General features: G+C 46.5%; 2 protein-coding genes across 4 annotated transcripts; one reads left to right on the top strand and one right to left on the bottom strand.

The window, feature by feature from the left end:
- On the bottom strand, positions 13,193 to 13,642 carry LOC110433629. The gene has a single exon (XM_021456126.1). The coding sequence runs from the start codon at positions 13,640 to 13,642 to the stop codon at positions 13,193 to 13,195; it is 450 nt and encodes a 149-aa protein (XP_021311801.1).
- On the top strand, positions 23,419 to 26,521 carry LOC110433966 (transcription factor APG-like). Of its 3 annotated transcripts, XM_021457239.1 has the most exons (8): positions 23,419 to 23,728; positions 23,830 to 24,820; positions 24,913 to 25,005; positions 25,101 to 25,166; positions 25,272 to 25,337; positions 25,436 to 25,918; positions 26,011 to 26,143; positions 26,224 to 26,521. In XM_021457239.1, coding segments are annotated over exons 1-7 (1,815 nt in total). In that variant the 5' UTR covers positions 23,419 to 23,726; the 3' UTR covers positions 26,125 to 26,143; positions 26,224 to 26,521. The 3 variants fall into 3 exon arrangements, with proteins under 3 accessions (XP_021312914.1, XP_021312913.1, XP_021312912.1); XM_021457238.1 differs by lacking the exon at positions 23,419 to 23,728 and having other exon boundaries at positions 23,795 to 24,820; positions 26,011 to 26,137; XM_021457237.1 differs by lacking the exon at positions 23,419 to 23,728 and having other exon boundaries at positions 23,795 to 24,820.

Raw genomic sequence — 27,337 nt, 5'->3', positions numbered from 1 at the left:
TCTTGTGGGTGGCTCGTGTCAAGCTTGTGAGCGGTTTTGGGCGATTCACCGCGACGGAGTGTCGAAGAATCAGCCCGTAGAGAGCACTTGGTCCTTGCGCGGACCAAGGGGGAGCAAGACCCTTGCGCGGGTGCTCCAACGAGGACTAGTGGAGAGTGGCGACTCTCCGATACCTCGGCAAAACATCGCCGAGCACTTTCTTCCACTACTCCTTTACTTTCTAGCATTTACTTTGTGTTCTTACATTCTTAGAATTGCCTTGCTAGAATAGGATTAGAACTAGGTTGCAAAACTTTTATCCGGTAGCTCTCTAAGTCACACTAGGCACAAGGGGTTGAATTGGAGCTTATAGGTTGCTTAAATTTTTAGAGAAGCCCAATTCACCCCCCCCTCTTGGGCATCTTGATCCTTTCAATTGGTATCAGAGCCTAGTGCTCATTATTTAGGCTTGACCGCCTAGAGAAAGATGTCTAACGGGGATGGACCGCCACCCATGTTCGATGGGAATGACTTCCCGTATTGGAAAATACGGATGGAGTCATACCTTGAGGCATGCGATGTAAAGTGCCTAAAAGCCGCGACCGAAGGGTTTGCCCCTCCGGAAAGAGCCACCGCTCTTACTCCACAAGAGCAAGAAAACGAGAAGTGGAATGCGAAGGCCAAAAACCACATCTTTAGAGGTCTTTGCAAAGAGGTGTTCAACCGCGTTCGGAGCCACAAAACCGCCAATGAACTTTGGAAGGAACTTTGTGCGCTCCATGAGGGAACAAAGAGTGAACGCGAGGAACGCTATCACCTAGTGATGAACAAGCTTAATACTTTTGAGATGCTTCCTAAAGAAAATGCTAATGAAATGTATTCTCGCTTGAATGTCATTGTAGAGGAGCTAAATGGACTTGGGCTTACACAAATGAGTACGGCAGATGTAGCTAGAAAGATACTATGTGTACTTCCCATTGAGAAATATGGGCACATAGTAACCGTGCTTCATCAAGGCAATCTTTCCACCGCTACACCAACCACCATATTGGGGAAGATCAATGCTCATGAGATGTACATGCACATGAACCCTCAAGATGGCTCCTCGTCGGCCAAGAAAGAAAAGAAGGACTTGGCTCTCAAAGCTTCTCACAAGGGCAAAGCCAAGAAGATTGAAGTTGAGTCATCAACTTCAAGTGATGATGATGCATCTATTGCCCTCTTGGTGAGAAGAACCACAAAGATGTTGAAGAAGCTCAACAAGAATGGAGTCAACTTTGACTCCAAGAAGAAGAAGTTCTTCACAAGTAGCAAGAGGAAGCCTATCTCCGAGATGGATTGCTACAATTGTGGTGATCTTGGTCATCTTGCTCATCAATGTCCAAAGCCCAAGAAGGACAAATACAAGAAGAAAAACAAAGAGCAAGATGACTCAAGTGATGAAGAGAAGAATGACAAGAAGCAATACAAGAAGAAAGGTGGCAAGAAGAAGGAGCACTACAAGAAGAAAAATGGCAAGGCTTACATTGTTGGTGATTGGCTCACCGACATTGAGAGCTCAAGTGGTGACTCCTCCGGCAATGAAAGTGATGATGAGAAGGTTGCCGCCATTGCCATCGATGCTCCATCACCATCATCTTCACCACCATCCACATCTTCAACACACCTATGCCTTATGGCCAAAGGTGACCAGAAGGTACAAAGTGAGGATGAGAGTAGTGAAAGTGATAGTGAATATGAATCACCTTCTTATGATGAACTTGTAAAATTGCTAAACAAGTACACAAAAGTCATAAGAAAGACTAGAAGTGAGAACGAAAAGCTTGAACTTGAAAATGAAACACTTCTAGCAAAGCTTAAGTCTAGTGATGAGCTTAGAGACCAAAATGAGATCATGACCACTAAGCTCAAGGAGCTCAAACTCTCTCTAAAAGAGCTCAAAGAAAAATATGATAAACTTGAGAGTGTTCATGATGAGCTTATCACTAGATATAGAACAATGAAAGAAGAGCTAACAACTCTAAAAGCAAACTATGACAACCTTGAAATTGCTTATGAACTTGCAATTGAAACACATGTTGCTACTAACAATGTTGCTAAGCTTGATGTAGCCACATCTTGTGATGATTTACTTGTGGAGAGCACAAGCAAATGTGTTAATTGCAAGGGCAAGAAAGTGGTAGTCGCCGAGAGTTATGAGGACACTATCAAGCTCAAGGATGAAATTGTCATGCTCAAGAAAGAGTTGCAAGACCAAGCCAAGCACAAGACCATAGTGATTGAGTCACTTGATCAAGACAAGAAACTTGCATATGAGAACAAATTACTCAAAGAAGAAAATCAATATCTCAAGCTTGGTTTGATGTATGACAAGCAAGAAGAAGATGAAACATTCATCTTGGATGAGTTAGCTAGCAACAATGACCCAATCATCAAGAAGCTAACTCAAGAGAACAACAAGCTCAAGAAAGAGAAGGAACACTTAACCATGGGGTTAGCCAAGTTCACAAAGGGGAAAGACCTTCAAAGTGAGCTTTTTATGAACACCGTCATGAAGATGGACAAGAGTGGGATTGGCTACAAGGCTCATCAAACAAATCTCATCAAGTCACTAGCCACTCATGATCAACAAAGCAAGACAAAGCCTAAGAGATGCTTTGAGTGTGGTCTAGAAGGACACTTTGCTCATGAGTGTAAGGCACCACTACCACCACCCTTGCCCAAGCATGCAAGACCATTTGCTTTCAATGCTCACTACATTGTAAGGAAAGACAAGAGTGGCAAGGTCAAGGTTAGCTTCATAGGGCCACCCAACAAGCAAAGGCCAAAGAAGATTTGGGTGCCAAAGCAACTAGTAGAGAAGGTCAAGGGCCCTAAGCAAATGTGGGTCCCTAAATCTCAAGCTTGATCTCTTGTGTGTAGGTGAACTACAAGACCGGTGGATCACATTGGGTAATTGATAGTGGTTGCACTCAACATATGACCGGAGATCCCCGGATGTTCACCTCTCTTGATGAAGATGTTGATAACCAAGAGAAGATCACATTTGGTGACAATTCAAAAGGCAAGGTCAAGGGATTAGGAAAGGTTGCTATTTCAAATGACAACTCCATCACCAATGTGCTCTATGTGCAATCTTTGAGTTTCAACTTGCTCTCAGTTGGACAACTTTGTGACCTTGGATTTGAATGCCTATTCAAGAAAAAGGAAGTAATTGTGACCAAGGAAGGTGACAATGAAGTAATATTCAAAGGCTTCCGACACAACAACTTATATGCAGTTGATTTCTCATCAAATGAAGTTGATGTCAAGACTTGCCTATTCACCAAGACTTCACTTGGGTGGTTGTGGCATAGAAGGTTAGCACATGTTGGAATAGGCACACTCAAGAAGTTGATGAAGAAAGAATTGATTAGAGGTTTGAAGGATGTGACTTTTGAAAAAGACAAGCTTTGTAGTGCATGTCAAGCGGGCAAACAAGTTGCAAATACACATCCAACCAAAGCCTATCTCTCTACTTCAAGAGTGCTTGAGCTACTACACATGGATTTGTTTGGACCAACCACATATGCTAGTCTTGGAGGCAACAAATATTGCTTGGTCATAGTTGATGATTTCTCCCGGTACACTTGGACATTCTTCTTGCAAGACAAAGCCGAAGTTGCATCAATATTCAAGAAGTTTGCAAAGAATGCCCAAAATCAATTTGATGTGAAGATCAAGAAAATTAGAAGTGATAATGGCAAAGAATTTGACAACACCAACATTGAAGAGTATTGTGATGAAGTGGGAATCAAACATGAGTTCTCCTCAACATACACACCACAACAAAATGGGGTTGTAGAAAGAAAGAACCGGACATTGATTACCTTGGCAAGAACAATGCTAGATGAGTACAACACTTCGAAGAAGATGTGGGCCGAGGCAATCAACACCGCATGCTATGCTTCAAACCGGCTCTTTCCTCACAAGTTCCTAGAGAAGACACCATATGAGTTGCTCAATGGGAAGAAGCCCGATGTCTCATTCTTTAGAGTGTTTGGATGCAAATGCTACATCTACAAGAAGCGCCAACACTTGGGAAAATTCCAAAGAAGATGTGACATTGGCTATTTGGTTGGCTATTCATCAAAGTCCAAGGCATATAGGGTCTTTAACCATGCCACAAACATAGTTGAAGAAACATTTGATGTTGAATTTGATGAAACTAATGGCTCCCAAGGAGCAAGTAATAACCTTGATGATGTAGGTGGAGAACCATTGAGGGATGCCATGAAGAACATGCCGGTGGGAGACATCAAGCCTAAAGAAGATGATGATGATGTGCAAGTCATTGAGCCACCATCCACCTCACAAGGTCCACAAGATGAAGACAAGGATGTGAGAGATGCCCATGAAGACACTCAAGTCACTCATGAGCAAGCGGTGGCACAAGCACAAGATGTTGATGCTCCCCAACCAACCCCTCAAGTGGCACCAAGAAGAACATCACATCTCCTCCAAGATCACTCTCAAGATCTCATCATCGGGAGTCCATCACGTGGTGTAACTACTCGTTCTAGACATGCTTTATTTATTGAACATCACGCTTTTGTGTCTCTTGAAGATGAACCAAAGACTATAGAGGAAGCTCTTCGTGATGCGGATTGGATCATGGCCATGCAAGAGGAGTTGAACAACTTCTCTCGCAACCAAGTATGGACACTTGAAGAGCGACCCAAAGTTGCAAGAGTGATTGGAACAAAGTGGGTCTTCCGGAACAAGAAGGATGATCAAGGCAAAGTGGTGCGCAACAAGGCAAGACTTGTGGCAAAAGGCTTTTCACAAGTGGAAGGTCTTGACTTCGGTGAAACCTTTGCACCGGTGGCAAGACTTGAAGCAATCCGTATCCTACTTGCATATGCATCTAGTCATAATATCAAGTTATTTCAAATGGATGTGAAAAGTGCCTTTTTAAATGGTTATATTAATGAGCTTGTCTATGTTGAGCAACCCCCCGGTTTTGAAGACCCTAGGTGCCCCAAGCATGTATACCGGTTGTCCAAGGCTCTCTATGGTCTCAAGCAAGCTCCTAGAGCTTGGTATGAGAGGCTTAGGGACTTCCTCATTGAGAAGGGCTTCAAGATTGGGAAAGTTGACACAACACTCTTCACCAAGAAAATGAATGGGGAAATCTTCATTTGCCAAGTTTATGTTGATGATATTATTTTTGGCTCCACTAATGAAGATTTTTGCAAGGAATTTGGTGATTTGATGTCCAAGGAGTTTGAGATGTCCATGATTGGCGAGCTATCCTTCTTCCTAGGATTTCAAGTCAAGCAAATGAGGGAAGGAGTCTTTATCTCTCAAGAGAAGTACACTCAAGATCTTCTCAAGAGGTTCAAGATGATGGATTGCAAGCCAATCAAGACTCCCATGGCATCAAATGGGCATCTCGACTTGGATGAGGGAGGTAACCCAATTGACAAGACTCTCTATCGCTCCATGATAGGAAGTCTACTCTACCTCACCGCATCTAGGCCCGATATAATGTTTAGTGTGTGTATGTGTGCAAGATATCAAGCAATGCCTATGGAATCTCACTTGATTGCGGTCAAGAGAATTCTTAGGTATCTAAAATACACACCTTGCCTAGGCTTGTGGTATCCCAAAGGTGCAAGATTCCAACTTGTAGGCTATTCCGATTCGGATTATGCCGGGTGCCGGATTGATAGAAAAAGCACATCTGGAGGGTGCCACTTCCTAGGTAGATCTCTTGTCTCTTGGATATCAAAGAAACAAAATAGTGTTGCCTTGTCAACGGCCGAGGCGGAATACATAGCCGCCGGTGCTTGTTGTGCACAAATTCTCTACATGAAACAAACTTTGCTAGACTATGAAGTAGTACTAGACAAAGTACATTTGTTGTGTGACAACGAAAGTGCCGTAAAACTTGCAAACAACCCGGTTCAACACACCCGCACAAAACATATTGACATCCGCCACCACTTCCTTAGGGATCATGTTGCTAAAGGTGATATATCCTTAGAGAATGTGGGAACGGAAAATCAATTGGCGGATATCTTCACAAAACCCCTAGATGAAGCTAGGTTTTGTATGTTGAGAAATGAACTTAATGTGCTTGACCTATCCAACTTCACTAAAAGATAAAAGTTGTGTGTTGAATCTTGTAAATAACTTTTGCTTTGCATATCATGCATACTAAAACTAAAAATACAACTTGCATGTAGGGCTTGTCTAACATGGTTAAGATAACCCCCTGAGTGTGTGAAAAAGCTTAACCTTGGATCAAACTTGACAAGCATTAGTTTACTTTCAAGTGTTGCATTACAACTCATATCATATGCATGCTTGTTAATTGACCGTTTCTTTTCGGTTATTCGTTGAGCATCCGCTGTGTTCGTCCATAGATAGGGGGAGCATTCAAAGCTCATTATGATTCAAACCCCTAGCTTTATGGCCATACGATGCTCCTTGGTGATTTTCTCGAACTATCTTCATAAAAACTACTAAGCCTATGGCTAAATATTTGTGAAAATTTGAGGGTTCGAGAGAAGTCACTCATATCAGTTCCATTTGGTGTTTATTTGTGTGCTTTTGGAAATGGAACTTGGTTGGGTCAAAGTCGGACGTGGTGCTTAGTTGAAAAAGTGCTCAGAGGAGCACCGGACGCTGTCTCTGTGCGTCCGGTGCGGTGAGTGCGCCAGACTGCACCCACCGGACGCAGGAACAGTGTCCTTGCAGCGTCCGGTGCCGTGCGTCCGGTGCTCACCAGGCGTAACCCGAAGCACCGGACGCTAAAGCCAGCGTCCGGTGCCCATCGTCCGGTGCAAAGCCAAAATGCAATCCTCTCTGCGCATGAGTCCGGTGGTCACCGGACGCGTCCGGTGCCACATAAAGAGCGTCCGGTGACCCCGCGGCGGGCGCATAAAGCCCGCGCCCAGATGGTTTCGCGGGCGTTTTTCTTCCTTCTCTCCCGATTCTCGCCGAGCCGCCCGTGCCCTAGCCCGCAGGAACCGCCGCCGACCGCCGAGATTCCTCCTCCGGCGATCCCGTGCCATCTTCCCTGCGCCAGATCTGCCCAGGGATCTCTCCCCCATCCTTCTCCTCACGCGCAGATCCATCTCGAGGGGATTTGAGGGATTGGGTGAGTTTCTCGATTGCTTGCCCTTAAGGTGTTTGAGTTTTTCGTTTCATTGGATTAGAAAAGGGTTCTTAACCTCGATCTTCCTCGTTAACCCTGTGCAGCACCATAAGGAAAGGGCTCGTGGTTTCCGGTGGTTGTCAATCGAAAGTTTTCATCCGGAACACGACTCGTCCATGGATCGTAAGCCGTTTGCGTGCGTATCTTATCTATTCTTACGATCTATAGGATTGTCTCATCTCTAGTCGATATGTTTTCTTATATATATCCTATCTTGTCGATTCCCTGCAGCGCGTTAATCTCCATTGTCAGTCGGTTGTTTGTCGGACGCTTGTTTTCGTAATGGCTCGTACCAAGAACGTCAGTGGTCCGACAGCTGGCTCAGGAGGTTCCCCAGGAGGTGATGGTGGAGGTGATCCTCCTCGTCGCCTGTCAGCGGCAGAGAAAGGGAAAGGCAAGAAGCTGGCCACAAAGAAGCGGAAGGCCAGTGACAGAGATGCAGAGGTTGCAGAGGCAGTTGCAGCAGCGGCTGAGGCAGCCGAGAGGGGTGGTCGCTCAGGTGCTCTGAGGATAGGTGATGATCTTACGCCGCGTCAGAGGCGTGCAATACTTGAGGCAGAGGCATTCCATGGATCCCCTCCAGGCACCGTGACGATTGGAGGACAGAGGATTAGGCTTGTGGTCAGGGATCCAGCTCAGGAGGATCCAGACACTGAGACAGAGACCCAGGCAGAGGGTCCAGCACAGGAGCAGGAGCAGGAGCAGCCACTCAGGAGGTCGACTCGTGCTCGTACCCAGGCCGTTCCTCGGACCGGCACGCCGGGTCAGTCCACTTCCACAGCTCGTGCCACACCAGCGAGAGGCACACCAGCTTCACGCCTGAGGCCAGTCAGGATCCACAGGGATCTCTCTCTTGTGTCAGCCAGAGAGATCCAGCAGCTGAGGTTCGTTCCGTTTCCCACCTGGTTTCCAGCTGCCAGGGATCCTAGAGCCGGTGCCAGGTTCTACACAGTCGTCCAGGAGGACATCTACGAGGCACTGGTTCGCTCTCAGGCTCAGTTCAGGGAGCACAGAGTGATCGACCTGGAGATACTGGGGAACGTGGTTGGAGCAGATATTCATCAGTACTTTACCTACCTCCACGGACTTCCAGAGTTACTAGCACTCCCCGGCACTTACTGTGAGCAGTGGGTCAGAGAGTTCTATGCGTCAGTGTGGGTTTCTCCAGATCACAGTTACATCCACTACGCACTGGCAGACACGGACTACAGAGTGACAGCTCAGAGGGCTAGAGAGGTGCTTGGACTGCAAGCCTCTCCCACCAGGATTCACCAGCTGTGCTACGGGAACGTGGATCCCCCTCGTCGTCCTCACAGTGGTGAGATCCCACCGGTTGACTTCGTGGCTCCCTGTTTCCGTGCACCTTTTGGGGAGGGCTCCAGCAGGACAGTGGCAGATTTGACACGCCCAGTCAGGATCCTCGACTTTGTATTGAGGAAGGCTCTTCTCCCCAGGACAGGCTACAGAGACGGCTTCACTCGTATGCAGCAGTGGCTCGTCGCTCACCTTATCTCCCAGACGCAGTTTGATTTGTGGGATCTGATCATCTCAGAGATAGAGGACACCATCTCAGAGAGCTTCAGGGGACGGCATCAGTTGCCGTATGCACATTGGATCACTCTGCTTATTCTTCGTGCTAGGCCACTGCCCCTGCCAGCTCACTTGCAGAGGGAGTTGACAGAGTCCGACACCGTCTTCCCCCACTACGAACCCCGACAGATGTTGAGAGCGCACCACGACCTTCGCGGTGCACCTCCTCCTCGTGCTCCACATGGACCGGTGCCCCCACCTTCTCCTAGGGGCACCCGCAGTATAGCAGCAGTTGCAGAGACAGAGGAGCAGCAGGATATAGCTATTGGCGTGTTTGCAGATGCAGAGGCAGAGGGCGAGTTTAACTTCGCCTCCGACAGCTCAGATGATGACTATCAGCCGCCAGTGACAGATCTCCCTCCCAGAGCTCACGACCACGAGGCAGGCGGTTCTTCGAGTACTTCAGACCCCGCCCTACTTGCTATCTTAGAGGGGATGAGGGCAGATCAGCGCCGTGTAGCTGAGGAGCAGGCGAGGCGAGACAGGGATCAGGCTGCCATCAATGCAGCCATGCAGGCCAGGTAGGATGAGCTCCAGCGTCAGCTTCTCACTTTTCAGGAGCAGCAGCTTGCTTTCCAGGCCCAGCAGATAGCAATGATGGCCGCTCTCATGGCCGCCTCAGGGATTCAGCTACCGCAGATCCAGCTCCCAGGCACGTCGACTGTCAGGCCACCTACTCCAGTGCCTCAGACTCAGAGCCCGTCTCAGCAGCCGCTCCAGCTACCAGCTCAGAGTCAGCCGTTTTCGACGCCACAGCACCAGGTCTCTCAGGGTGCTATCTCTTCTGGCTTTGAGCAGGTACCTCAGTTCACTCCTCTCCGCTCAGGCTTCACTCCTCAGTCAGCGTCAGCGTCACAGCTTGTGTGGGATTCGCAGACAGATCCGCACCTCAGCTTCACCTACAGTGCTCTGACTGGTGACCCTACGCCTCCTCCTCTGCAGGCTTCTGCAGTCTTTACGGCGCCAGTTACCACTACAGAGCTTCTGTCGTCGTCAGTAGCGTCGTCCGAGCAGCTTGCACCGTCTACTACCGTACCAGAGACGACAGCTACAGCGACCGAGTCCATGCCAGCTTCGTCAGCCGGACTCGAGCAGCCAGCACAGCCTGTGACAGCTCCAGAGCAGACCCGGACCGCTTCTCCAGCTCCTGCAGCTTCAGAGGGTCACTCCACCTCCTCCGCCTCGACGGCCGACAGTTCAGATGATGCAGCTCGCTTCGTGGCCGTGCCGAGGGACTCCACTGCTCCGCCTCCTCCACCGACTTCTTAGGTTTTTGGCGCTTGATGCCAAAGGGGGAGAGAGTTCGTAGTATGAGAGTTAGGAGTTAGGGGGAGCTAGAGAGGGTTTAGGAGTCTTCTTTTGAGGAGTCTATTCTTTTGAGATACCCTTTTTATGTGTGCTACTTTATCATGCATCACGTTTACTTTTATGCATTGCACTTGTGTGAGATACTATGGTTGTGAGACATGACTTGTGGTTATTGTGATATCTTAATGTCATGTGTTTTGGCTCATATTACCCTTTGCTTCTGTGTTTTACTCCGTTGTTCTTATGAGCTTTGTGTTTATATCCTGTTGTATTTCACTCACATATTTGGATGCAGGGTATTGGACTTGGTTGATATAAGCATGTCTAACCCCTTTGCTCTTATTGTATCATGCTTATTGAAACCAAGTCTCTTTAAAAACCTCAACTCTTTTCATACTCGAGGTTGTCATCAATCACCAAAAAGGGGGAGATTGAAAGAGCATCTAGGCCCCTAGTGATTTCGGTGATTGATGACATCATGATTACTATGACTAACGTGTGTTTTGCAGAGGCAAAGTCATAGGTAAGGTCATGGTATATAGGTACTCGATGGATAGGGACGTACATGCCTACTTAATAGTGGAAATCGTTTCGGTTTTCAAAGGATGGTTGGACATCGTCAAGACTAGACTAGGTCTAAGTGCCATATGGTGAAGAAGGGCACTTAGAGTAGTTTAGGACTTTGTTTTCCTTTGACCGTACTATTAAGAGGGGCTTTGATCTAGTAGCTTGACTTAGGCAAGGCTTTAGGTTTAGGTGTGGTGCACACTTGGTAAACCTAGCACTAGGCAGCTCAGAGATAGTCCTTAGATCGAGAGGAACAAACTTCGTTTTGGAGCGATTGCGTTTCGACGAAGTTTGGGTGCCCAAAGGGGCACCGAACGCTGCACCGGACACTCTGTGAGTGCGTCCGGTGAGGTCCCTAGCCGTTAGAATAGTGTGGTGCTTAGGGTTAGGCACCGGACGCTAGCACCGGACGCACCGGGTAGCGTCCGGTCCCTTACCCAGGGAGGTTGCAAGCCTTCCCTGAGCACCGAACGCTCCGTGTAGCGTCCGGTCCCTTGCGTAGGGAGCATGTAAAGTTCTCCCGAGCACCGGACGGTGCACCGGACGCTGGGAGTTAGCGTCCGGTGACCTGTCAGAGAAAAGTGCAGGTAGCCGTTATGAAGCACCGGACGCTCGGTGCAGTGCGTCCGGTGCAACATAATGTGCGTCCGGTGACCCCGTTTTCAGTGGAAAACGGTTGGCCGACCTTTGGACTTGGTGGATAGTATTTATACTCCTCCACCTTGTCCATGAGAGCACTCTTGCCCATTTGAACATCGAGAACCTTGTTGTGGAGCAAGAGAGTTGCAAGAGCCTAGAGAGGATTGAGTTTTGAGTGATTTCTTGAGAGAATCCTTCTCTAGTGAGTTCCAAGAGTCAAGTGTGCATCCACCACTCTCTAGTGCCTTGTTTGGGTCAAGTGAGAGTTCGTTGCTTGTTACTCTTGGTGATCGCCATCACCTAGACGGTTCGGTGGTGATTGAAGGCACGAAGACCGCCCGGAGTTCTTATGGGTGGCTCGTGTCAAGCTTGTGAGCGGTTTTGGGCGATTCACCGCGACGGAGTGTCGAAGAATCAGCCCGTAGAGAGCACTTGGTCCTTGCGCGGACCAAGGGGGAGCAAGACCCTTGCGCGGGTGCTCCAACGAGGACTAGTGGAGAGTGGCGACTCTCCGATACCTCGGCAAAACATCGCCGAGCACTTTCTTCCACTACTCCTTTACTTTCTAGCATTTACTTTGTGTTCTTACATTCTTAGAATTGCCTTGCTAGAATAGGATTGGAACTAGGTTGCAAAACTTTTATCCGGTAGCTCTCTAAGTCACACTAGGCACAAGGGGTTGAATTGGAGCTTATAGGTTGCTTAAATTTTTAGAGAAGCCCAATTCACCCCCCCTCTTGGGCATCTTGATCCTTTCAGTGATGAAGCAAATAAATCCAAGTAAATTTGCTGAAGTCATCAATAAAACTGACATAATATGTTTGACGACCAACTGATGAGGCAGCAGGCCCCCACACATCCGAAAACACAAGTTCTAGAGGACTAGATCACAAACTAAACTCTCATTTGAATCTGAAACAAATGGGATCCTATGACGACTAAGGACCTGCCGAACCACAGGTGTAGGGGCATGACCCAACCGACGATGCCATAGGGTGGAGGTAGGCTTGATGGTGGCAGCGAGCACACTTTTATTTGGACGCGACTGGAATGAACTTGACTTTAGCGAGTAAAGACCACCCTCACATGGTCCTTGGAAGATGACCTTCCTCGTGCCCTGTTCCTTGATAAAGAAACGATGTGGATGAAATTCAAGAAAAGCATCATTATCGCACGCAAGGCGGTGGACAGATAGTAAATTTTTACTAGCTTTAGGAACATGAAGGATTTTCTATAAATGAATGGTGCTTGATGGGGTACGCAAAATATAGACCCAATGTGATTTATCTCCATACCAGCACCGCTTGCAGACTGGACTTGATCATGGCCACCATACTTGTCTCGTACGGTGAGCTTGTCGAGCTCACTCGTCACATGATATGTAGCTCCGAAATCAACATACCAATTGGTGTCAATTCCATAGGAAGAAGTAGTAGCTGAGGAAACGCTCTTCTGCGATGCCGGGGTGAAGTTCTGATCAAACCGCTTGTAGCATCTGAAGGCACTGTGCCCCTCCTTTTCGCAGACCTGGCAAAAGACACTAGGTTGAAAGTTGCTTCCACGGCCGCCACCACCGCCGCGGCCGGGCTTTCCACGATTGAAGCCACGACGGTTGCCATGACCACCATGATTGGAGTTGTGGTTGCCACCACTGCGACCGCCCTTGGTTGCAGCATTGACAGAGAAATTGGATCATCCATCACGCGCCTCCTTGCGTTGCTCATGACTCATCAGCTGAGCATAGAGTTCATGGACGGAGATCGGTTCGACCCGCGCCGTCACCGCAGAGACGACGGAGTCGAAGTCCTCCCCGAGGCCGGTGAGAACATAGGAGACAATCTCCTCGTCCTCCAGCTTGCGGCCCGCCGAAGCCATCTCATCGGCGAGGTTCTTGATCTTCGTGAACTACTCCGCCACGGTGGACGTCCCCTTGGACGCCGTGGCGAGGGTCATGCGTGTGGCGATGACCCGAGCACGACACTGCGACGCATGGAGCTCTTGGATCGCGGCCCAGAGAGCCGCCGCCGATGCCGCGGAGGAAACCTGAGAGAAGATTTCCTTGGAGAGCGATGAGAACAGGTAGTTGAGAACGTGGCTGTCTTTCACAATCCACTCTTCGTACTCTAGATTGGGTACATGAGCTTTCTTCTTGCCATCAGTATCAATCGGCGGATCCGGTTCGACGAACGCAGCCGGAGGCATAGCCCTGGCCCGGATGTGCGTGGCGAGGCGAGCCCCCTTGAGGGTGTGGGAGACTTGGGCATGCCACATGCCGTAGTTACCCCGAGTTAGCTTCTCGGTGACCGGAGGCAGGAAGCCGAAAGCAAGTTTGGCGACACCAGAGGATTGCGCCATGGCGACGAACTCGCGTGGAATGAATCTACCTAGTCAGATACATGTGAAAACTAGGAGAAGGAGAGTTGCCCATCCAGGGGCTCTCGGTGCATGTTATATAGGTAGGGAAGAGCCCCCTACGTGGCCTGTACAGATGGATGTTTGTTACAACAAATCTCCTAGATATCTAGATGCTATAACAACTTGTGTGGCGTGCTCAACAACCCTGAGCCTAGCACACACGTTCAATGCACCAAGACAATACTATCCTATTGTCTAACAAGCTTATGATTGGACATATAGTAGTCAAATCTAAAAAATTTCGCCAACTAAACACGTCCTTTGCATCCGGTCCATCTGACCGAGCCGCACAGCCCTCCTGGTCCCATAAAACCAAATGAGCGGTTGACTTGCCTCGGGCTAGCCCAGCGCGAATGCAACGTGCCCGCGTACTACGGGCGTTATTAGAGCGAGCAGCGGCATAGGATGTTTGGCGTTGATAGCTCTTAACCCGTCACCATTGCACACGACCCTGATCTAGGCCTTGTTCAGTTTTGCAAAAAAATTTCAAGATTCCCCATCATATCGAATCTTTGAACATATGCATGAAACATTAAATATAGATTAAAAAACTAATTGCATAGTTTGTCTGTAATTTGCGCATGGATCTTTTGAGTCTAGTTAGTCAATAATTAGACAATAATTATCAAATACAAACAAAAGTACTATAGTACCCAAAACCAAAAATTTTCCCCAGCTAAACAAGGCCCTAGTCGATTCCACCACCTGCGCCGGCCCCGCTCCCAAATCCCACGCTGGGCCGATTCCGCGACACCTATCGATCTCCAACACCATCGACGCTCCCAAATCACACGCCAGGCCGATTCCACCGTCTGCGGCCGCTCTTCCTCACCTGCGGCATCGATCCTCCAACCACCGATGGCGGCCTCGACGACGGTGCGGCGCAACCCAGCCCCTTTCCCTTACAGGGGCGTGTGGCTTCCCCTCATGGTCCAGCGGCCAAGATTTGCGTATGACGAGCACCTTCAGGTTAGTTTCGGATCCCCTTCTATTCCCCTAGAAATTCTTTTGCAATATGGTTTTGCGTTTAGATTTTTTGTCTCAGTGATCAACTACAGGAATCTTATGCGCGATTTCTATCTTGACCAATTCGGCAAACCAGGGGAAATTTATTGACTTTGCTGATGAGATCTAATTTCAATCGATCTGTGTTTGATTTTGATTACATGGTACAATCCATTATCTAGCATATTCGATTTGAAAACGATTTGGGTTCGGTACTGCTAGCGCCTGGACGTCCAATCCGGGTGCTAGCGTCCAGACGCTGGCTTTACTATACATCTTCACTACCCACCACACGGAAAAGAAAAAACAAGAAGAAAAGTAAGATGCGAACCCAACCCCACCCGCCCCCGCACGGAGAAAAAAACTAGAAATACGAACGTACCCCGCCCACCCCCATACGGAGAAGAAAGGGAATCGTCTCTTCCTCCGCTCCCTGTGCAAGGAACTCGCCCCATCCCCCACGCGCAGGATCTGCCTGCCCCCAACCTCGCCGGAACCCCAACACCTCCCCCCATCACCAGCTCGCCCCCACAGCCCGCCCCACTTGCTGCTGCAACTTTGAACACCATGAATTCGTTATTCCAACATCGTTAAGCAAACTGTTACATCAATAGATTGAAGCAGTTGAAACACCATGAACACATATATTGCAACAAACAAAAAGGGACAACAACTGCAACATTAGGATGAAGAAGTTGAAACACCTTGACACGTATTATTGCAACAACAAAAAAACAGCTGAAAGATTATGCTGAAACAGCTGAAACATCATGAACATATTATTGAAATAACACTCAACAACTGCTACAACGACATACAACAATTACTGCAATATGCAGATTGAAGCAACTCACATACTACGTGCATCTCAAAGTAGAACTGCTGCAACATTAATTGAAACTTACGACAACATCCAAAGAGAACCATTGCAACACGAAGAGATCTAGAGAGAACCATTACAACATTAAAAGCTACTACAATAATAGAAACAACTCTCAGATCTTAGATCCAGATGAGAAGTAAGAATGCAACGTCAGAAAAAAAACTAATACAACAAAGAAAAATACTTGTGCAACAACAAAACGACGCTACTACAACAGTAGAAACAAAGCCTACTACAACAGAGCTCGCTGGAACCCTAGCAACCATTGTGTCCCTCAGATCTAGATCTAGAGGAGTAGGAATACAACATCAGAAAAAACTAATGTAACAAAGGAAAAATACTTTTGCAACAACAAAATAACGCTACTGCAATAGAGCTCGTCGAAACCCTAGCCACCACTGCATCCCTCAGATCCAGAGGAGGGGGAGGAGGAGGAGGAGGAGGAGGAGAAGGAGAGCTCAGATCCAGAGGAGGGGGAGAAGGAGGAAGGGTCAGATCCATAAAAGGACTCATCTATCTCGCTGGAAGCTGTGCCATAGCCATCATCTCCGGTGGCATGGAGGTCACGGAGGATAAGAGGGAGGCGGGGAGGGAGGGAGGGATGGTGCAGTTCGCCGGAAACTGCCGTCGTCACCATCCTCACCGGTGCCATAGAGGTTAGTGAGGGAGGGATCGGGAAGAGGCGAGACGGTGGCAAGCCAGATGCGAGCATGCTCCATCCTAGGGACCAGCAGCGAGCATAGCGTGAGCAACAACAAGTGCGGAGGAGGAGAGAGGTAGAGAAGACGAGTGGAGAAGAAAGTGAACGAGCAGGCGAACAGATAAGGAGCCGAGCGGGCGCGTCGCGTCATTTCGCTTCATCACGCTGGTCAAGTCCGAGTCCATCCAGATGGACGGATGGCCTAGATAGAGCATTACCGATTTGGGTTGCAGGTGTTGTACCGTGATGTTGATTCTTTTCTATATATAGTCCTATACGGACTGGAAGTTTAAAGAGAACGTGATTGCCTAGGTTTGGCGGACATAAGAAACGTGATTGCCTGTGTTTGGCGAATAGAAAATACCAGGCTCTTACCTGGTGAGCCATCCATTGATCTTAGCTACTTATGTCCTCAGAAGTATGCAACCACTTACATCCACCACATTCACTATGTGCTACTTTTGTTCCTAGAAGTACCACCCACATATACGCACTACACTTTATGTTGTTTCTATCCTAGAGACACGCACCTATGCTGCTCCTACCTGTTGACGGTACATAACTCCTAATTTTAACCATCAACTTAACATGAAAAAGGACCTATTTACAAGCACTCGATAGATATAGGGTTATTACTAACAGAATTCCACGAGTTTTGGTGATTGTCTATTTCTGCAGGGGGTTATCGAAATAATAATAAAAGAAGGTCCAAATGTTAGATTTACATAGAGAGAAGACTGGAACGTCAACTCAGGAACAATCTAGAAGATTCCAGGAGCCACCACCTAAAACCTGGGCCAATTTGGAAGCCACCCAGGGGCGGGCGCCCTTGCTAGGTGGGGCGGCCGCCCGGGGCTCTCCACCAATCGGAGCAAACCTCGCGGATGCTGCCTCCACCGACTTTGAGGATTAGTCTTAAGCTTATGTTTAAGTCGGTTTGATCCGAGGGCTATGGTGATTCCTAGGGAGCTATAAATAAAGACCCTGACCCCCTTGTATCTAACTCTGATACCCTAATTCATATTTTCCAGAGAGAGTTAGACAGAGAGGGGTCCCTCAAATGGATCTGTCTCTTTAGGGCGATAGCAACAAGAGAGATTGAGAGAGTATAGGGTGAAGATAGGAGTTGAGGAATCCCAACCTGTCGGTGCCTTCTTCTTCGTATCTTTGGGATTAAGTCTCCTAACCCGAGGCTTGGTTCTAGAATTGTTCAGCAATTCAACTTCTAATACTAGTAAGTTATTGTTCTTATTGTTCTTTGGTTTACGAGTTTACTTTATTCGCTTCGCGTAGGGAATAGAGTAATTATTCATAGCGTAAGCGTGTGCTTGGGCTAGGAATACTCATAGATACTCCCTGTTTGGCCAGATTTGTGGTAGCCTCTTGGGGGAAGTGACAATCCTCTTGGATCTCAGTAATCCATGTCCCGTCAGGAGGTAAGGTAGGGTATATGGTACTAGGGTTAAGCGCTCTCTGATGTGTCTCTTTTCTCTAGTTACTCCCCTTAGAACGATATCTACACACTTACCATAGGTTAGAAGAAGACTGAAGAAAGAGTTCTCTCTATGGTGTTGAGATCAATCCCAAAGGGGATCATTATAAATTTTTCTTAGACATTGCTGAGTAGAGAGGTGTTGCTAGCTTTTAAGCAAGAGGAGAGAATTGCTATGATGGGATGAGATGAGACCATAGGCATGAGTTGCTTATATAGGGGTCTGGAAACGTATTTTTGGGAGTGAAATAACGAAGGATGGGAAGAAAATCGAAAGATTCACCTTTATCAATAAGGAAGGTCTCAGGATGTAAATGGAGAAAGGCGGCGATGAATGGCCTTGGGGGAGGGGCGGGCGCCCCTAGGGTTTTGAGCGGTCGCCCGACCTTCGAGCCCCCTCTGCCTCAACTTTTTCGTACACTTTATTAATTATATTCTTATTTGGAAAAGTTGATTTTCTCCGATAATTCAAAAATAAAAGGGTCAGGCCTAAATATTTTAATTAAGAACGAAAGTAATTACGTCTACTTTCTCTAATTCATTGTTGGGCTCTAAAAAAATTTAAGGCGTTGACCATTTACCTTGAATAATGTACCTTCGTTGTTGCGAAGCGTGACAACTCCATGCGACGATGAGCTCACCACCTCGAACGGTCCTCCCCATTTGCTTCGAAGTTTTCCATGCCCGAAGAGTTTCACCTTGGGATTAAAAAGTAATACATTATCGCCTGGGGTGAACTCCTTCTTCTTGATCCTTTTGTCATGCCATCTTTTTACTCTCTTTTTATAAACTTTGGCATTGTGATATGCTTTTTCTCTCCATTCTTCTAGCTCAGAGAGTTGCATCTTCCTCTTGTCTCCAGCTGCTGCCAAGTCCATATTCCATCTCTTGATAGGCTAGTGAGCTTTGAATTCTAGCTCTACTGGAAAGTAACAAGTTTTTCCATAGACAAGTTGATAGGGTGACATCCCGATGGGTGTCTTATATGTTGTCCAGTATGCCCAGAGTGTACCACGAAGCTTGTCCTTTCAAGCTGTCCCCATCTCATTTATTGTCTTCTGTAAAATATTCTTAATTTGTTTGTTTGATGTCTCTGTCTGACCACTTGTCTGAGGATGGTATGTTGTCTGGTATGCCTAGAGTGCACCACGAAGCTTGTCCTTCCAAGTTGTCCCCATCTCATTTATTGTCTTCTGTAAAATATTCTTAATTTGTTTGTTTGATGTCTCTGTCTGACCACTTGTCTGAGGATGGTAAGGAGAAGCAATGTTGTGATGTATCCCATGCTTCGACAAGTATTGCTCGAAGCGCTTGTCGATGAAGTGAAAACCTCCGTCACTTATTACTATCCTTGGAACTACGAATCTTGGAAATATTATTTCTTCAAACATCTTCTTTGAATGCATACTATCAGCATTCCTACATGGCATGGCTTCAACCCACTTGGAGACATAATCCACTGCCACCAGAATATACCCATACTTCTTTGACGGTGGAAATGGCCCCACGTAGTCAATCCCCCAGACATACAAAGAGCTCTATCTCAAGATTGCTGATGAGTGGCATGGCATCTCTTGAATTGATATTACCATGTCTTTGGCACGGGCCACATCTCTGAATAAATTATCTTGTGTCTTCATACATTGTTAGAAAGAAGAATCCACACTGCCATATCTTGGCGTGTGTTCGAAACGCCCCAAAATGACCTCCATATGGTGATGAATGACATCTTTCAATTATTTTGATTCCCTCTTCAGCTGGCACACATCTGAGTAAGTCATCGGAGCATACTCGGAAGAGGTATGATTCATCCCATATGTGAGAACGACTCTCCTGGATTAGCTTCCTTTTGTTGCCTCCTAGTGGTACATAACTTGTAACCATAAAATTAACAATATCTGCATACGAGAGGTCAGATCTGTTAATTCTATAGAGCATGTCGTCCCGGAGTGAGTCGTCGATGGGTAGTTCATGTGGATTCTCAAATTGCATTCTAGACAAATAATTGGCAACATAATTTTCTACTCTCTTTTTATCTTTTATTCTAAGTCAAATTCTTGAAGTAATAAAAATCATCTTATCAAACGGGGTTTAGCATCTTTCTTAGTGAGCAAGTATTTTAAAGCAGCATGATCAGAATAAATAATTACTTTAGCTCCCACTAAGTAAGATAACTTATCAATAGCAAAAACAACAGCTAGGAGCTCTTTTTTAGTAGTAGCATAATTAAGTTGAGGTCCTGTCAGAGTTTTGCTAGCATAAGCTATTGCATGATGCTTTTTATCTTTAGTTTGTCCTAATACTGCCCCCACAGCATAATCACTAGCATCACACATAATTTCAAAAGGTAAAGACCAATCAGGGGTTGAATGATTGGTGCTGAGATGAGTGCTTTCTTAATAATTTTAAAATCTTATAAACATGCATCATCAAATTCAAAAGGAACATCCTTAGCCAATAAGTGAGTAAGAGGTCTAGCAATAAATGAAAAATCTTTAATAAACCTACAATAAAAACTGGCATGGCCAAGGAAACTCCTAATTCCTTTTACATTAACAGGCGGAGGTAAACATTCAATTACTTCTATTTTAGCTTTATCTACTTCAATGTCTCTTTCAGACACTAAGTGTCCTAGCACTATTCTTTCTCTAACCATGAAATGACATTTTTCCCAATTAAGGACTAAGTGTTTTTCTTCACACCTTTGCAAAACCTTATCTAAGTTTTGTAGACAATCATCAAAAGTTTTTCCATAAACAGAAAAATCATCCATAAAAACTTCCATAATCTTTTCAATCATATCAGAAAATATACATATCATACATCTTTGAAAAGAAGCAGATGCATTACATAACCCCAAAAGACATTCTATGATTATAGGCATAGGTTCCATAGGGACATGTAAAGGTGGTTTTGCTTTGGTCATCAGAAATGGATAGAGATTTGGTGATACCTTGAATATCCAAGAAACAAAAGAAAGAATGGTTGGCTAACCACTCTAGTATCGGGATTGAAATTTTTACAATTATATATTATAAAAAGATAAAGGATAAAACTTCGACTACATGCATCCCATGGATCTTCCTGCAGTTCTGGAGGGAGTATTGCAGATGAAAGAACAGGTCGTGTATTCATTGAAATAATTATTAAGAGATAAAAAAGAGATCTGTATACCATCTGTAGGTGGTAGAGGCTAGAACTTTGTTTCCTTATTAAAAAAAAATAAAAAAGAGATACGTTGAAGTAGCACATATACAAGAGATATATCAAGAAATTTCGTCATTTGTAGGTAGTATTAAAACACGAGTAAACCATCTGCACATATCTGCTAAGTACATCAGTATTCACCTATTGCTTGTTGGTAGCATTATATTGTATCGAATATTATGTCAATACGAAGAACAGGCAGATGAACGGTTGGTCTAGAGATGACGACAGCATATCTCATTTTTGACAAACGGTTCATGCAGTGTGCTTATGTTAGCTACAGTTCTGTTCAACGTATGAAATCAGATTATTATTCCCAATTCCAAGAGATTGATCATTGGCGAGTGCAAACACCTTTTTTTTTGAAAAAAGGTAAATACTAAATACCCTTTTTGTCGGGTCAATGCGTCGACTAGTAGTTAACCAATTCTTTTTTCTCTCTATATAAGAGTACATGAGTAGCTAAGGTAGAACTAATAGTTTGTGCTGTCGTGTGAAAATCTTCACTGATGCCTACAGCTACCAACTAAACAGATGCATATATACAACTGTCTCCGTTAAATATGAGCAGTAGCTTACCAATACTATTATAAAAAACACAGTACACGCTCGTGAGTCATGCATACCTGATTGCCCGAATTCTGATGCACCGGTTCCGTCTCCAAATAGAGAATAAGCTAGCCGACAGAAGCACGCCCATACTCCCTATAGCTCAACATGCCATATGTTTTAATGCGCCTAAACATCGAAACACTCCACGTGCCCATCTCCCAACAAAGTCACCGAGGAATGGAGATCCCGTGCCTGCTTTTGCAACACCGCCACAGAAAAGATGACTTATTAGCACCGTTGATCACAGGTAAAAGGTACTCGTAGCAACGGGCAGTTTAATTAATTAAGCCACAGAAACGTCAAACCATGCATGAGTCCTCGCGCTCCTTTCCTTCAGCAGGATCAATGATTAGCTGCGGCATAGTATAGTAGTACGTGTATGTGTGACGAGAGGGAGCAGCTTTCGCAACGCTTTGTAGCCGCACACGCACTTCTTTATCAGTGGAGGTTCAGGCTCTTCGGAGTGTCCTCGGCGAGTACTACCGTCATCATCATCATCGGTCACCACCGATCCCCCCCATACGCACCGGGGCACAGGAGTACACACGTCTGGTGGGCTGGATCCGCTATAATCAAAGCGGCTTTGCCTTCCTTCAGCTAGTTCCCTTTCTTGCCCGCCTGTTGCTGCTTTGGCAGCAGCAAGGCCGCTTTTGGCTTTGCAGTTCCTGCCATATATCGCTGGGACTGCAGTGTCATGCCCATAGATCGATCAGTATCAGCAAGTACATGTACACTTGGTGCAGTTGCTTGTGCAGGCTGTGATCAAACTGCAGCGGGGCAGCACGAGCTGCAGCAGTGTTCCCCGCTCCTTGTTTACTTCTAAAATTTTTTGCAAAATATGAACAATGACACTTTCGTTTGTATTTGATAAATATTGTCCAATCATAAACTAACTAGGGTCAAAAGATTCGTCTCATCAATTTCGACCAAACTGTGTAATTAGTTTTTATTTTCGTCTATATTTAATACCTCATGCATGCATCTAAAGATTCGATGTGACGGAGAATCTGAAAAATTTTGCAAATTTTTTTGGAACTAAACAAAGCCTTGATGGATTTGGTCCCCGCATCCCCCGATCACCCAATCATTTAGATCTAGCTGTGCAAGAAATAGTGCGAGCTAGTACCCCAGTGGCTACACCTACTCAAGCGAACGACGGATTGGATTCGTGCTACTGCAGTACGAAGTACGTAGGTTTCATCATATATAATAGTAGTACCATATAAATTCATTGTGTACCCTGATAGATCTTTCTTACCGCTATTAGTAATAATAGTAAGTAAACAAATAAGCATTGTAGTCAAACTAGAATAATGATGCCAGGTCCTTCAGTCCTTATCACAAAAAATAAAATAAATAAAGATGTCAGGTTAACTAACTACTAGTATATGAATCTTCAGGTTGGTCAGGCCCTAATTAATAACTTGTGTACAAGTAGTAACAAAGGTTTTTTTAGTAACAAAGGTCATTGCTAGTAGCAGTAGGTAGTAGCAGCTACAGAGCATGTGGAATCAGCGATAGTATTCAACTAGCATGGCAGCCAGCCAACTGCGCCTAGAAAATAATTGCGGCTGTACCCAACTCCTAACTAGGAGGACAGGGGAGCATAAATCCAAGAGAGGAAGAGTACAATGAAGATACTGTGGGAAGCACAGTGGACGGATACACACATACCTTGGGGGCGGGCCGGTACAGAGCACCGCCGGGCCGCTGTTGCACATTTGCCCGTCTTATCTGCTTGTCCATTTCCATCCAGGTCCCCCACCTTATCTCCCGCAGGGCAACAGTGCAGCTGCCCTCCCGCCCGCCCGCCCGCTGTTAACTACCCTTCTCTCCCGAGACCGAGAGGGTGAGAAGCTCCCAATCCCAACCTTCCTCCTGTAGGCTGTAGCCAAGAAACCTAAAGGCTGAGCTTCTGGGGAACAAGCAGCAGCAGAAGCAAATCCGTTAGCCGTCGCGTTCGAGGTTCAGCAGCCAACCTGCTGCTGTTGCGTGTTGCACCGATCGACGTCTGTTCCACAGTGCTTGCTGCTCACCTTCATCATCAAGCGTGTCCTGCTGTCGTCGTCCTCTCTCCTGCTTTGCCGCGGGCTCATCCACCCAAAGCTCCCCGGCCGCTGCCGAGATGTGAGCGATCCCTTTTCATTCAAGCTGAAGCTTTGTCTCTTGATCGGTTCTTGCTTCCTGAATACAGCGCTGATTGCATGCATGATGTGTGCGTGGTGCAGGTCCGACAGCAACGAGTTCGCCGAGCTGCTATGGGAGAACGGGCAGGCGGTGGTGCACGGGAGGAGGAAGCAGACGCAGGCCGCGTTCCCGCCCTTCACTTGCGGCGCTGCCAGCAGCAGCAGAGCTCAAGAAAAGCAGCCAGGTACCGACCCGGTGGCGCTGCTCAAGACGGGCCTCTTTGGCGACTTCTCTTCCGGCCTAGACGCCACCCGAGACAACGTTGATCTTGATGACACCGTACCATGGATCAACTACCCCATCGTCGAAGAAGACACCGCCGCACCTGCCCTCGCAGAGAGCTACAGCCCAGATTTCTTCTCGGAGCTCCATGCAGCGGCAGTTGCAGCGGCGGCGACGAACCTCAGCGCTCTGCCACCACCAGTCCAGCACACCGGCAACAACAACAACAGAAGCACACCGGTTGCCACCACCAGCAGAGGACCAGAACCCGCAAAGGAAACCCACCGCATACCGATTGCAGGTCCAGCCACCAGGCCTGAGCCACAAGCTGAGTTCGCGGCCACCAGGAAACCTCGGCCGGAGGGCGGCGGAGAGGGCTTGATGAATTTCTCCCTCTTCTCTAGGCCAGCAGCCATGGCGCGAGCAAGCCTGCAGAGGCCACCGCAGACAGGCACAGACAAGGCGTCCAATGTCACCACGAGCACCCGTGTGGAGTCGACGGTTCTACAGTCGGCCAGTGGGCAAAGAACTGCACCTGTGTTCGCAGACCAGAGGACGCCGTGGTCACAATCTAAGGAGGTGCGGTTTTCATGCGCAGCAGCACCGACAACGGCGACGGCTGGTAACCTGCAGCAAGAGATGCCCCGGGACATGACTCCGCAGAAAAAAGTTGAGACCAGGAAGGCTTCTGAGGTTGCAGTCGCTACTTCATCGGTCTGCTCCGGCAATGGTGCTGGAATAGGAAATGACGAGTCCTGGCGCCAACAAAAGAGGAAGAGTCAGGCCGAGTGTTCTGCAAGTCAAGATGATGTAAGCAGAGGATGTGAGATAGCAGTGGAGTATCTGGCTACGCAAACCTTTGTACTCACTTGCTAATAATTAATGAAATTGGTTTTCTTCAGGATCTTGATGATGACTCCGGTGGGATGCGAAGATCAGGCAGCAGAGGTACGAAGCGCAGCCGCACCGCGGAGGTGCACAATTTGTCCGAAAGGGTAAGCATGCAATCGATCTCTGTACAGGCTCATTCCTGACTCCCAAGCTCGAGCTGCAATTGAACTGATTGCATTGTAATGCAACAAACCTGCAGAGGAGAAGGGACAGGATCAATGAAAAAATGCGCGCCCTGCAAGAGCTCATCCCCAACTGCAACAAGGCATGGCAATCCATTTCTATCATATTTATACTTCCTTATTATCCGCCACTTGAATCCGAAGGCATTTGGTAAACTGGTAGCAACAGGTGAATCATCTTTTTGCAGATTGACAAAGCCTCCATGCTGGATGAAGCAATTGAGTACCTCAAAACCCTCCAGCTTCAAGTCCAGGTACATTAAAACCACCTAATTCGAGATGTAGCATGATTCTTTCAGATAAATGCAAACATAAATGCACTGACAAGATGGTGGTTACCTTTGACACACAGATGATGTCCATGGGAAGTGGACTGTGCATTCCTCCCATGCTGCTGCCACCAACAATGCAGCACTTGCAAATTCCTCCGATTGCCCATTTCCCTCATCTCGGCATGGGGTTGGGTTATGGGATGGGCGTCCTCGATATGAACAGCACAGCAGCGGTTCCATTTCCACCCATGCCTGGTGCTCACTTCCCTTGTTCAATGATCCCAGGCACGCCACCACAAGGTCTTGGAATGCCTGGCAGAAACACGATGCCAATGTTTGGAGTCCCTGGGCAAGCAATCCATCCCTCAGCATCTAGCATACAGCCATTCCCATCTTTGGCGGGTCTTCCTGTTAGGCCAAACCTGGCACCTCAAGCTTCAGCCGTCATGGCTAACATGGTGCAGGAGCAACAGCAAGGGGCTACTCAGCAGCAGCAGAGCCTGAATAACGAAGCTCAACAGGGAGCAAATACAGGAGATCCTCAATTGCAGACTACCGTGCAGGTAGCATTTCACAAATAGTATACAAATAGATGAAAAGATATTCACCAATTCTTGTCTGGATCTCTTATATCCAAATTTCACAATGATTCCAGGCTGAGAACCAGCATTTTAGTGTGCCCTATTCAGCACAAACCGAAAGCAATCAGTTTTTGGATGGTGGTGGCAACAGGACAGATACTACAGGGAGAAATGAAGCTGAAACATAAAAATAGTCAGCAAGTGCGAGTGTGTGCCCTGACTCACAAATCATGGAATCTGGCACAACATTCTTATCCTAATAGAGAACATGGCTGATGATTTTTCAGGTCTCGACTAACAAGCTGCAGATGTGAATATCAGCACCAACTCATCCTGGACGAGCTTAACGAGTTTCAAGATCCACGAGGCAGATCTATCACTTGAAAAGAGTCCAATCAATCAAGACAGATTTGGTGGCAGGACGGCTAGCTTTAGCGAGCTAAGATGCTCCAAAGTTTTGTGTAAAATGTAGGTGGTAGATGGAATCTGGTTACAAGAAACATTTCTTGACAGCCAGTGCAGTTTTCTAGTTTGTTTGGCTTCACTGAAGTTTTTTTGGATCAATATATCTTCTTTTCTCAGGCATTCTTTTTTTTTTGGGGGGGGGGGGGGGGAGGGGGGGGATTATTTTCTCAGGATACTGGATCTGCTTAATTATATCTCTTCGCAAATAATAATGAGCTAACAACTGTTCAGAGCTGCATTCTCAAGCAAATATGTAACCACATTATTCTGCAGATGTGTGCATAGGGCCAAAAGAGCACTAATATGAAAGTTTTGCAACTTCCAGAGTGACACCATAGTTAAATATCATTTGAACATCAAGACGCATAAATGAATTAATTCACACATGATTTGTATAGTCAATATATTCTAGACTGCTTAATTAGTTTGTGAAGAAGAAGAAGAAGAAGAAGAAGAAGAAGAAGAAGAAGAAGAAGAAGAAGAAGAAGAAGAAGAAGAAGAAGAAGAAGAAGAATAGAAGATGTGACCCATATGCTGGTCAATCAGAGTATTACTTTAAAAGGTATATAGTCTGAATTTGAACACAAGCTACTGGAGAGATGTCTTAAAAAAAAAGGAGCTTCTGGAGCGCGTGCAAAAAAGCTCAATCATGAATATATGTTACCTACGTTTGATTACATGTTAGCGTCAGCATGTTGACTTCAATTCATCAAGTATCACCTTTGTTAGCCCATCAGGAAACAAACATTAAACTATTAGTCATAATATAAATTGCATATTATACTTAACAATACTAAAATAAGTTCAGGAATCAGGACCCAGCATGCAGCAAGTACAATGCAAGAATGAAAAGATGGGGCTAAATATCTGAAATGCTGCACTTGAATAAAGTCTTAAAGTACGTACATCTCTGGCCTAGAAAAAGAAAGCATGCAT

This window comes from Sorghum bicolor, chromosome 3, assembly GCF_000003195.3.
Source record: "Sorghum bicolor cultivar BTx623 chromosome 3, Sorghum_bicolor_NCBIv3, whole genome shotgun sequence".
Classification (NCBI taxonomy): Eukaryota; Viridiplantae; Streptophyta; class Magnoliopsida; order Poales; family Poaceae; genus Sorghum; species Sorghum bicolor.
Note: the sequence above shows the minus strand (reverse complement) of the source record. Positions and strands in the feature narration are given on the sequence as shown.